Genomic DNA, 13570 nt, shown 5'->3' with positions numbered 1-13570 from the left:
CAGCTCTAAGAGAGGATGTGTGCAAGGGGAACCCTTCCCTGTTCAACCGTGGAATGCATTCCTTCAGAAACGGCATAAGCCTGCACATACCCTACCTATCCCACTCCCGCACCCCAACTGTGAAGGCAGAAGGGAAAACTGCAGGAACACAATGTTCATCCATCATAGACCCGGGCCCCCACTTGAATTAGGGGAAGGACACCTCATGAAAACAGCCTACCTATAGTCAGGATCTGTCCCAGAGCAAACCTTACTTTTTGGTCCATCGATCTTGGCTCTCACTGCTCTCCCTGCTCCCCACCCCCACTGCCTCCGCATGTGGGCTCAGAAGTCATCATCTAAAGAATTCCACTGCTCACCTCCTGCATAGCAGCACAGCCCCATGAGGCCGCACACCAGATGGAGGGGATAAAAGTACGAGGTCATGGCTTCTAGCAAGAGGCTTTTTCTTAAACTAACCCTGACTTCTGGAAAAGAGGCAGAGCAGGAGAGTGTCGGGTGAGCTGCTGACGACAGCAGCTTCATGGGTCTTATGTAAAAAGGAAGGAAAAAGCATTCATTAAAAATTTCCCTACTCCCATCCCCAGACCTATTTCTGATCCCACATCTACTTCGTGAAGGTGTCTGAGTAGAATGCAGAGACGTTGAAACCAAAGGGTTAGATCCTTCCTATTTGTAGGGACCTATTCAGCAGGCTGCCACACACATGCTGAGGTGGAGGCCAAGTCCTGAATGTGTCCTGTTTCTCCAGGAATTTAGCTCTGATGTCAAGGGAAAAGGTATGGAAGGTGGACTAGAACTCAGGGAAAACTGAGCAGGCTGTTAGCAGGCCTCCAAAATGTTTGTGTGTATTAAACAAAGACAAGAGGACAGAGGAAAATCGTCATTCCTAGTATCATCATGCTCGTTGGGTGACAATGTACACAAGCAACAATCACAAAGGAAAACCAGTCTGAGGAATAGACCGAGAAACAGAAGTCTCCGAATAAAGCAATCAGGTGGAAGAGATTAATCAGACTTTCTCCAGGACTCACTTTTGAGTTGGAGTCTTAAAAGATAAGGTATGGACTGGTGGAGGGCAGTCAGAGAAGGCGTTCTAAAGCAAAGGCCCTGGTATGTGCTGAAACTTAGAAGCAAGAATGTGCAAGCAATATATAAGGAATTTCAAGCAAGTACATATTATATACACTGGGGACTACAGAGAAATCAGAACGCTGAGATAAGGGCTTAAATAATGTGAGCTAGCGGCATATGCCTAGACTGTCAGATGGTGCAGAGCCCCTTAGGGCCACACAGCATCTTGCTCTAGGTCAGTAAACACGGGGGTACCTATGGGAAAGCACAAGGATGAGGCCATTTGTTACACATACAGGGACGAAAAGAGAGCTCCGCTGTAAAGCCTCACAAATGCTAAGTGTTAACTACAACTCACTACCATTTGAGATTCTAGGCTAAATAAGAGACATGAAGTATTCTATCCAGAACTGTGATGCATTCATGTAGGCTTCCAAGCCCAGAATCTGACATAAATCAAGCCAAATGCTTAAGAAATTAAAATTTAAAAAAGAAATAATATGAAATTAAAAATATGTGTTTCTTTCCCTCATTCCCAACCTTAGAGCTTGACTGGCCCCTATGTACCATTTGACATACTGGACTTTTTGTGGCTAGCGGATTCATCACCTCCAAGGCCACAGCGAATAGAAGGAGAGCGAAGAAAGAACTTTAGGAACTACAAAACCAGCTAACTGATAAGTGAGAAGATAGTTCTTGTGTGCTACAAGCTGCCAGATAAAGAGGCTGCCAGACAAGAGACAAATTCCAATTTCCTGACTTTCAGTTAGGTCTCTGGCTTCTTGCATTTGTGAAGGTAAAAACAGAGCTATTTACCAAGCTCCTGTCATACTTCCTAACTGAGCTTTCTCAACTTCTGGGGACAAAAATCACAAGGGCAACCTGTTCTTCCACAGCATTTTCCTTGTGCTTTTTTCAGAAAAAGAATAAGCTGACCCTTGAACAACACTGGTTTGAATTGCATGGGTGCAGTTATATGCAGATTTTTAAAATAAATACAGTCCAGTACTGTAAATGTATTTTTTTCTACCTTATGATTTTCTTAATTATAAGAATACAGAATATATATACAATATATGTGTTAACTGTTATTTCTTAATATATATATTTTTTAAATGTTTATTTATTTTTGAGAGAGAGAGAGAGAGAGAGAGAGAGCACAAGAGGGGGAGGGGCAGAGAGAGAGGGGGGACAGAGGAGCCAAAGTGGGCTCCGTGCTGACAGCAGAGAGTCTGATATGGGGCTCAAACTCACGAACTGTGAGATCACGACCTGAGCCAAAGTCGGATGCTCAACCAACTGAGCCACCCAAGGTACCCCCATTTATGTTATTGATGTGGGTTCCGGTAAGCAGTAAGTTTTTGGAGAGTCAAAAGATGGATTTTCGACTGCACAGCAGGTCAGTGCCCATAACTCCTGTGTTGTTCAAGGGTCAGCTGCATTAGAATACACACACACATGTATGTACACATACACATACACTGAATAAGCCCACAGGCGAGCAGTATCCTATGTTTTTGCTTTACTTAACTGGCACAATTTGGTGCTGGGAGGCAGCCACTTAACAGTGTCGGCATTTTTTGGTATCATCTTAGTTTTTTCCTCCTACCCTAGGCAATTTATAAAAAGTGATTTCTGAAACCCTTCACGACAGAAAAAAGCTCAAGGGTTTCATTCAACTGTGACACCACTATGAATTCATTAAGAAGTGTGTTTCAGGTTGCACTATAATTTCCCTATGTAACATAAACCCACGGAATCTGCCATAAGCTGATTGCTCATGCTGCTTATTTTATTTACATTTCTGAATGGAAGGGATTTCAGTACTCATAAAATATCTAACTGACTTATTATTTTTCATCTGCTCTCTCAGGGCAGCTATTATAAAATAGACATAGAGATAGAAGTCTTAACTTGTACGACCGGTTAAGCAACCAAAGAAAAAGTTATTGCTCAAAAGCAATTAAAAAAATAATAATTCAAGGCACCTGGGTGGCTCAGTCAGTTAAGAGTCCAACTTCAGCTCAGGTCATGATCTCATGGTCTGTGAGTTTGAGCCCTGTTTCGGGCTCTGTGCTGACAGCTCGGAGCCTGGAGCCTCCTTTGGATTCTGTATCTCCCTCTCTCTCTGCCCCTCCCCCACTCCCACTCTGTCTCTCTCTCTCTCAAAAATAAAAATAAACGTTAAAAAAAATAATTCAATAGGGAGCTTGACACCAAACAAAAGATACGGTTACTCTCAATGCCATCTGAAAGATCAAAGTTAAAAAAATTTTTTTAAGTAACTCTATTCATTATCTTTGTCCAAGTCCTAAGGGAATTGGTGGCGGTGGGAACTCAGGGGGCCTGGAATCGACTTAACTCTTTCTCTAGAGACCTAGCATTAGCAGACACGGTCTAGGATAAACGAGAACACAGGTGAATGGATGAGAGTGGGCTCCTTACAACCCAGAAATATGAATGTGACTCCTTATTAGCAGGTTACAAATCAGACTTCTGAACTGGAAGATCCTGTCATGCATCTAACTCACTATCCAGAGATACATTTTCTGTTAACCTACCCAAACACTAATAATTTCTACTTATTCCATCAGATAGAGCAAGCTCAGATGGACTCTTAGAGAACAGTCACCAGTAAATTCTGAAGCCTGATCTGCAGTCTTCTGCCTCTAAAGTCATTGTTCAAATCATCCCACTTCCTTTCTTCTGCTGCCACACTGAGTTAAATCAGTATATTCTTTGACCCCTAGTACAACCTTAGGCCTACTCTTCCACTCCATATACTTCCATCATATTATCATATTTATTGATTACACGCCTAATTAGTATAAGCTCCCCAAGGCATAGCTCCCCTGTGCCTATTCTGAAATATGTATTCCAAGGTCATCCCTAATGACCTAGCCAGCACATATATTTGATTGAGCCCAATGAAGATTGGAAATATTTTTTAGTTACTTGGAAAATCTTGGTGGCTCTCCTTATAAAAAGACAGAATTGTCAGGATGCAGAATTGATTGGCAAAATTCAGCTTGGGGAATTTTGGAACCTTATTTCAGTGCCTACTCCAATATCCTTTTATGATTTTTTAAAATTAACATGTGCCTATGTTCAGAATCAGTCACTGCAGGATGCAGCTTTAACATTAATGGTAGGCTCTGGGAAATTTGGAGTGGCTCTTTCCCATCTTTCCCACATGGCCACAGACCCAACTAATTTTAGTCCTAACTCTTGTTCTCCCATTTTGCTTCACAATGACATCATACTGTTTCATATTCTAAACCAGAATGGCCTTTAACCCTTATCAGTCTGTCATTATTAGCAATGAGAGGTTATAAAAGAGGATGATGGAAGTGTAAGTATGAGAGAGGCCTCTGTCTTATGCTACTATGGCGACTACTATGTGACTCTTGAGGCAAGACCTTTCTTATTTCAATTTTGAATTGTGGAGCACTTCACTTTTTGATGAAGTTTAAACTATTCAGATAGACATAATGAGTACCACAGTTTATAAAGACATGAACTTCATCAGTTAGGTGTAAAGATGAAAGTCCTATGTGTCTCCTGTTTGAAAGAAAATAAAATAGAGACTCCCTTATCTGCCTTGTTTGACTGAAAGGACCCCTGACTAAACAAAGCCTAGATCTAAAGGGAAAACTCCTCTCTGAGTCTCAAATGACTTTTTAGGTCACTACATCTTATGTGAGGCACGTGAAAATAATTCCTCAGCCACTTCCAGTCAGATGAATAAACATGCAAGGGTGAGCTAATCTATCGCCGTGGCAGCAGCCTCTGTCTTACACGAATGCATCCCTTGCCGGTCTCAAACCCCCTACGGCTAGACTACGAGTTACTTGTGAACAAGCTGTGTTTTATATTTCATAAAGGTACCTGATAACACATTTGTTGACTGAATGAAGAAACAAGTTCATTAGTAGTAACATCTTAAAATAATGAAATTGAATGTGGAAAACTTGGGAGTATAGTACAGAATAATCACTACCATACTATAGCATGTTATAGGACAACAGTTAGCATGTTTTTAAATGCTGAGGCTCTTTAAAAACTAAACTTTGAAAACAAACTAAGATGAGCCCTATTGGAGTCCTTCCAGTCAATAAGCCAATACTGAAAGAAGAATCTTCTCAGAGTATCCAGGACTCTGAACTGCATGTTCTTAGTACAGCTGTTGTTGCTGTTGTTGTTAAAGGCGGTCTTAACAATAGCTAAAATACAGCAAGAGCAAATTAATAAGAAAAGTCTACACAGCTAGGACTTAGCTGAATTACAATCCCTAGGCTCCCATAAAGGGCTAAATCCAAAGGGATCAGAGTCAAGTAAATAAAAAATCCAGCTGAATTTTATCAGAGGGCAAAGTTTCAACTCTGAGTACCTCAGCAACCAAAGATGAATTATGCATAAGATTAGTAAAGTGCCTTCATCTACACCCCAGCCAGAGAACATTTTTCTATCTCATTGTGACTGAAGGAAAAACAGCAATGTCTTTGCTTGCCAAGAATAGTCGTCGCTATACTCTAGATAAGAGTCTAACAAACACTAAGGGATTAAAATTTAATTGTAAAGCTCCTGCTACCTGGGCATAAAAGCTTGAACTCTGGCTTCAGAAAGAAACTGGGACTCTGGCATATTGAACACATGAAAACAAGAGCTGGCGTGTTCCTAACAAAGGGTGTGAGAATATGCTCCCTTTTAAATTCTTCCCCAAACTGCTTCTCTCTCTGTATATCCTATTGGTAATATACAAGTACTCAATAAGAATATAGCCTTTTCGACACTTTGAATAACACATTTACATTTCATTTTCAGAATGCCTGAAATTACAGGATGAGATTGAGAGGGTAATTATGTGGTCTGAACTCTCTGAATATCAGTTCTCTTAATTTTGTTGAGCATCACCTAAAGCCAAAATAATTTCTTTTCTTGAGGCGGGTTCAATCTAATGCCACTATAGAACTAAGGCAGATAATTTTATTTTTTCCTCTAATTTGGAAAGAGCACCATTAACACCCAATCTTGTATTGAGGCCTTATCAGCATTAAAGAACACACCCAAGTTCCCTATTTATTTTTAAATGTTTTTTTAATCTTTATTTATTCTTGAGAGAGAGAGAGAGAGACATACAGACAGAGTGCAAGCAGGGGAGAAACAGAGACAGAGGGAGGCACAGAATCCGAAGCAGGCTCCAGGCTCTGAGCTGTCAGCACATAGTTTCTGAGCCATAGTTTCATGCTTAACCAACTGAGCCACCCAGACACCTCCCAAGTTCCCTACCCATTGATAACAGCTCCTAGAAGTACCTTTACTATCTAAAATCCCCATGTTAGCCAAAAAATACCCACAAGTTAAATTTTAGACCAAAAGTTTATTCTGCTCAGTTAAACTTCCCTCCCTAATCCTTCACAAACTTATTTGATTTTGAAAGAACAGTGATATTGAAACATAGCGTATATATTTGTACTTTGTATTAAAACTTTTTTTTTTTTTTTTTACCATTTCAGAGAGTCAAATTCCCTCTGAATCATTACAAACCAGCATCTACTGTTTCTTTAGTATTACTGCACATTTCCAAAAGTTAGAAAGACTTAAGTTCTTTATACGGTTGTCTGAGTATGTGATGTAAATAACCAGTGTTCTTCTTTCTTAAGTGACTTACTAGCAAGAAAAGGAATGAAATGAAAATGAACCAGTTTGAAGACAGAAAAGCAAATGGGCATTCTTTATTTTAAAGCATCAGAGTTCATCAAATAGACTAATACTGTGATGAGTGAAGAGTTCCCCAGGCAGTTTGTATACTTATATTTTTATTTTTGCAGGAAGCATTTTTGCAACCTAAGTGTCCTTTCTATTTTCTGAAAATCAGTATCAGCCTTTTCACTTAAAACTCTGTTTCACTATATGCTAATTTGGATGTAAATTTTAAAAAATAAAAAATAAAATTAAAAAAATGCTGCAATAAAAAAAAAAAACACCTCCAAATTCATCTCCTATAGGAAGACTTCTCTAGCAAAACCACATTACTATCACCTATCATTCTATCATTCTATCATTCTATATCCCATTACCATTACTATATTTTGTTTGAAATTTATTCTTTTGTACTTGCTTTGGTGTGAGTTGTGAACTGACATATTATTGAAACCAAGCATATATATCATGACTAAAGGGCTATCTACTGTATGACTTCAAGCAAATTGCTTAACTTGAATGACTCAAACTTCCCCATCTATAAAGCTAGAAAACCACAGTCTGTCTTGCAATGGCTCAGGTAAGAATAAATGAGAATATGTGTACACACTATTGAGAGAAGAGATAACAACTAACAGAAATCTAAATTACTCCTGGTTTAAAATCATAATATATTATGTAGTAGTACAAATTTATTTCCTTTGAGTATTAGTAATTTGATTGGTGGGAGAAGGAGCAAAGTTCGACTCAAGAAACAAGCCAATAAAAACTATTCCTCAAGATTATAATTTTATTCTGCATTACCATTATTCTCTCCATTTAGAGGACTATGCTGGGTCCGCAAAAAACAAAGATGTTTTCTGAAAGAAAAATCAGTAGGTTTCCTAACATGAATTTTAATATCACTCATGTAATGGGTTTGGAGTGAGCAATTTACATCAATATTTAGGCGCAGCTCTTCCAAAAACTGTTATGCAGTCCACTTTGCCCCAAGTGCTAATGATTAAGCAATCAATAGATCAGCAGCAGTTAGTGACAGGATGTTCTAAACTTTGGCATTGAGATGTTCACTTTCAGGGGGAAAGGATGATTAAATATACTGCCAAATAAATTCAGGGTGAGCTTTTGTGAACTTCATACTTGACAGGCACATGTTAATTGGGAAAGAGAGTGCTTTCCATAAACTTCAAAACTGAATTAAACCCTGGAGAAAGGAATACAGACATGCATTAAAAAGCACATTGCCAGGGCACCTGGGTAGCTCAGTTGGTTGGGCATCCAACTTTGGCTCAGGTAATGATCTTGCAGTTTGTGAGTTCAAGCCCCGCGTTGGGCTCTGTGATGACAGCTCAGAGCCTGAAGCCTGCTTCAGATTCTGTGTCTCCCTCTCTGTCCCTCCCCCACTCACACTCTGTCTCTCTCTCTCTCTCTCTTAAAAATAAATAAGCATTTAAAAAAAAAAAGTACATTAACTTTTATTCTTTTTTTTCCTGCCTTTGAAAAGAAGAATTTAGTACTCAGAAAATATGGATAAAGAAGAACATCAGTGATTTCACAAACTTCTCAGTCTGATTCTTTTTGAAGGGGAGCAATGAGAATGAAGCATGAGAAATGCCATTAGTGGAAGTAGAGAACATCTTTTCCCTTGCTAGAAATACCCCTATTTATTAAGAAAATCAAAATTGGAACATGCTAGATTGCCCAAATAAAGACTTCAGTGGCACTAGCAAAGAAACAAAAATATAAACATTTAACATTTTTTGACCTGTCACACAATGGGCTCCTTTATTATCAGTATATAATCTCTAGGAAATACCTCAGATATATTACTGTAGAAATAGCATGGTTACAGAACAATATTTTATGCGAATATAAGCTTGGTTACAATTCAAAAATGTTTTAAAAGCTATGTCAGTTCCTAGGAACGAAAGAAGTCTCAAAGCTTTGAAAAATAATCCATTTTCAAACAAAGTAAAGAGACTTATTTTCCTTGTCGGTTGAATTTCTGAATGTGACCCTACTTAAGAAAGAGGGATGTAACTATCATAGGTTTTCATTATGAATGAAGTCAGATGGAGAATATAAAAAATTACTTTCACCTATGAACAGATTTCATGTCCCTTGTTATGACAATGGAGAATTAGGAACCTTTAAAAATAATATATTTTTTTCTACCAGTATGTTTCTCAATATAAAGTTACAATTATCTACCAACTTCCCTAGTTACGAAGATGATCTTTGCCCTGGAAAAAAACATGAGAATAGTGTACAAACCTCCAAAGTTTTGATCACTATTCAGTAAAACACACTTGGCCATTTATTTCTGCTTATTATTCTTAAAAATGTAATTTGGGGAGAAAAATATTAATTATTTTTGGGAAGGGGCTGAAGAAATCCCAGTGAGACATTCTGTAGAAAGGTCTTTTGTTAGTATAACATCTGACCTTCTATATCTTTGGAAATCATGCAACTTGGCTAATGTAGTCCTTAAAGAATTAATCAAGCAGATTGTTAGGCCCTAGTTACAGTGGAGCCAGCCAATTATGAGTTGCTCAGAAATTCATCACTGGCATGTCCAACCACATTTTCCCACATAAAGATTAGTAAAAATATGTGGAAACAGGGCCCATTCCCACCTCAGCACAGCTACAATATGTGTTCAGTGAAACAGATTTCAACAGAGGTTTGCTTTAGTGAAACAAACAATTTATTTGGGAATCTTTTTTATTCCTGTCTTTACCCACTAACACCTTTTTCTGCCAAGTTGCAAAGGCTATCCTATTTAGTTAAAACCTAACTAGGGATTTTTATATTCAAACACACTTCTGAATTCAAAGTACTAAAGTCACATGCCACAAGCCTGAATTCATCAGCAAGTTAGTGAAATCCCCAAAGACCATCTTTAGTCTTCACTGCTGTGATAACGCCCTCCCAAGGCTTACTAAGAAGAAAGCTTTTCTTGCAAGAGAGAAATGAAAGGGGCCAGAGTAGATGAAGATTGGTTCTCTAAGGAGAGGGCAGTGCTGCTCTTAAATAAAGAAGCTCCTTTCAGATAAGCAGAATCAGATTCCAGTTCATTTGGTTTGCTGGCTACCCTTACTTTGAACTCTCATATTTAACCCAGCAGGCTTCAAAGCAGGTGAGAAAATGACCTACCACTTAAAAGCAATTTTTCCTTTTTCAGGAATTCTGGCCTTGGAGAATATCAGCTCTGATATCAGCACATTCCACATCTCCAGGGACTTATGCATTTTTTTATTATTATTATTGCTCTATGTCGAATGTCAGGCTTGGTTTTCATCTCAGCCAGGAAAAAAAAAACAAGAAAAAAGTCCTAACTTGCTGACACTGAAGTCTTATTCCATATAGCTTTATACCATGCAAAAAAAAAAAAAACAAAAACAAAAAACAAAAAACAAAACAACAACAACCAGGCACTAAAACCACTAACCATTCTAGTTCATTCCCTTCCATTTATCTCAATCTGATGTACAGTGGGGTTATTAAAAATCATTAATCCGTAGTGCCTTGCTTCACAAAAAAAGCAATTTTTGTAACAAATGTATTTTAACAAATTCAAAGTAAATTACTCTAGCATGTGAGCTAAAACAAAAATATATATTAGATGAGGAGGGGACCATGACAACAATAGAAGAAATTTAGGAAATTTTCTTAAATTGTTTTGCCTTCCTAAATAGATTGAGTTCCACTATATTTGGCTATCAAATATGTGACTTAATTGAAAACCCTAACATAGGCAGTTTGCAATTGACCAATAGTTTCTGTTCTACGAGGCAGTTTGCGAGCTCCTAGAATCTGAAACATTTCTCCCCTTTTGGTGGTACAAATACACATAGTGTACCAGCAGTATGGTACTGACAGTCTTGTTTAAATGACATATAACCACCATTTATACTACAATTTCTGTGGGAAACACATTTTGAATGTACTATTGGGACATGGCTCCCACAGCGTGAAGGGGGTAGTATTCTTCACTACAGCTGCACTTTGGTGATAATGATGACCATGACGGGTGACAACAACAGTAACACTCCCCTTTAACCCTCACAAAAACCCATGAGGTAGTACTACTCTCATTTCACGATGAGGGGGAGAAATGGTTAAGTAACTTATCTGAAGTTGCACAGACAGTAAATGTCAGGCTGGAACTCAAAGCAAAGCAGTTTGGCTCCAGAACCTATGCTCATCACCATTCTGCAATGCTGCCCCCCTTCTCTACCTCAAAAAAGTGGCACTATCCAAGCAATCTACGTTCCTCCTATGGGGGTAGAGGAGAGCAGGTCTTCTTAGATTTTAAATGTGCATATAGGATCACCTGGGGGTCATGTTAAAAAGCAGATTCAGGACGTGTGGAGTGGTGCCTGAGGCTATGTCTTTCTAACAAGCTCCTGGGTGATGGTGATGTTCCTACCACATAGACCACTCTGGGTGATGGTGACGTTCCTACTCCATAGACCACACTATATTAAGAGGTGAAGAAGTAGAATTTGAGCCTCCAGCTCCGTTGCTGGCTGATTGGCTGTTCGGCATTTATACGTTGTGTTCATAAGATGGGGATGGCCCTTATGTAATAATTTTCCATAAAGTCTTCAATGAAACCTGACTTTGATACTGCAGCATACCAAATATTGATTTCCAGGTACTTTCAGTAAATAGTTAGCTTTTAGGAACTTAAAATGTGCATGTAAAGGCCAGAGGATAAAATGTGGCTATAAAAGTTTGCTGTGAGGCACATTTTTCACTATATACCACCAACCATACAAATATCAAAAGATAGTAAATAAATGCCTGTTTATTGTTCACTAACTAGAATCACAGTAAATTAATAACTTTTGGTCTAAAAAAAAGTGTCCACTTTAAAATACATAATTATTCATTCTCAGACTCTTCTAGAAGAGTGCTAAGGAGCTTGTGCTATGTAATCTTAAAGGCTCTTCCGGTGCCATCAGCAATGTCTCAGGTAAAGACAGACACTATATACTAACATGAATGGACAGAACAGATAGTGAGTACACTCCACATTATTTTTAGCTGGAAGTATACTACTAACAATTGCTACCTATCGATTCCAGATTCTAGATCTTGCTCCTCACTCAATTTTATCTTTTCCCCACTGCCCTGAGAGAAACCCAAGGAGTTTTCCACTGCTCGCCTGTGATCTCAAATACACAGCTGCATATATTTTTCCAGTTGTTAAATGGACAGGATTCCTTTTCTAGTCAACTTTTTCCATGCCAGATTACACAGTAAGGTCATTTCAGTTTGAGATGCACTCACTCCCTAGGCAGCACCACTGCGAATAACAGTTATGGTATGATCACTACACTTCCCTTTTACACTAAAAGGAAATAGTCCGTTTCCAACCCAAATATCTATACTCCCTGAACAACAGTGGGAAGTCATTCCCCTTGAAGACGGACCCAGAATCAAGTGCAGTCGCAGACTCCTAGGCCTACAGCCAGTGGCAAGTTAACACATTATACAGTTGACCTTCAGGGAAAAAGGGAAACCAGTGCTTTTACTACTGGTGCCAAAAGAAAACCAACTGATCTTTAAGGCACAAAATAAACTGTTCTTAAGGCAGAAAAAGAAATTGTGAGGAAACAGAGAGTCAAAATGGAGGCATATAGAGAAAAATATAGAAATTACATTACCGAGTAAGGGCCAGTGTTTCTACAGTTCTCAATGCTTTTTGATCTGGGACTAGAATGAATTAGCATTTTCCTTTTGGGTTTGAACTATTATTACCTGGTAAAAATGCCAAGATGTACAAGAGAGACACATTTTTTTAAAGGCTCAGAGACTCAAAGGGACTTATCTTTGGTAATTTTACTTTAAGCCAGTGCCACTAATTACTAACTTTATGTAGAAGAGTAAATAATCATGGGATACTCTCTCTAATATCAAGTACTTTCTGGACCTGGGTCAGGAAATGGGGAAGTAGTTCAAAATTGAAGGACAAAAATGAAACTAAAGGTCTATACACGGTTTTACACCCAAGATTGGGGAAAGTCAATAAGAACATGAAGATACAACAGGGAGAAGCTTTGAGTAAAGAAGCGTATTCTGTACTCAGGGCAAATGTCGCATCTGTACCATCTTACCTACTTATTCTCCATCAGCAAAGCTTACAACTGATGATTTCATTTAAATGGAAAAATCAAAATTTGTTTACAAAATAGGGAATTTTTTTAAATGCCAAAAAGAAAGCATTTAAAAGAGTTGGATTATTCCTCAGCTAGTAACAAGTGCTGTGTCTACCACCAAAAGTGATCTATAAAGACCAACTGTATAATGTTACACCATTGTAGTCTTTAAATTTTTAAGCAACAAAAATATAGCTCAAGTCACCAAGAAACTTATGTTTGACATATTTATGGCAGCAACTTTACAAATCAGTTCCTGTAATTTACTATAACAAACATCTTCCACTGATCAACTGGCTTAGCACAAACAGATCAGAGATGGTTTCTTGTGTGTTTTACAAATACTCTACACAAGTCCTTGAGATCATACTTACAGCTTTAGCAAAAACACCCATGATTTCAGGAAACTGGTGTGTGAGAAGAGCTATCATTGCTGTAGAAGAACACAGTCCTGCTGTGAAATGGATGAAAAAAGGAAGCTCCTTCTTTGGGTAAACAGAAACATGATGAAAGGCTGCAAGGGAGAAAAGGTTGAAATGGATTTTATTTAAGAATACAGTGTAAGCCAGTTTTAATGTTTTCAAACAAAGTTTATTTTTTAAAACTAAAAAGGAAAATCATTTTTT

At 38.3% G+C, this 13570-nt stretch overlaps 1 protein-coding gene across 8 annotated transcripts in view; it reads right to left on the bottom strand.

Moving 5' to 3' along the window:
- The window catches only part of ST7L (suppression of tumorigenicity 7 like), a 137592-nt gene that overhangs the window by 65060 nt on the left and 58962 nt on the right, over positions 1-13570 (bottom strand). For 7 of the 8 annotated variants that reach the window (XR_014138092.1, XM_078451553.2, XM_060626481.1 and 4 more), the window contains exon 14: positions 13319-13458. Coding sequence is in view for 7 of the 8 variants with exons in the window: in XM_078451553.2 (XP_078307679.1) it covers positions 13319-13458 (140 nt within the window). In the remaining variant the exon portion in view is untranslated. Of the gene's footprint in view, positions 1-6559; positions 13459-13570 lie in introns of those variants that run through there. The other variant, XM_081796407.1, reaches the window with a different exon arrangement.

The sequence above is a fragment of the Panthera onca genome, chromosome C1, assembly GCF_046562875.1.
Source record: "Panthera onca isolate mPanOnc1 chromosome C1, mPanOnc1 haplotype 2, whole genome shotgun sequence".
NCBI classification, from domain to species: Eukaryota; Metazoa; Chordata; class Mammalia; order Carnivora; family Felidae; genus Panthera; species Panthera onca.
The sequence above is the reverse complement of the archived record's forward strand: the minus strand, read 5'-3'. Positions and strand labels throughout refer to the sequence as shown.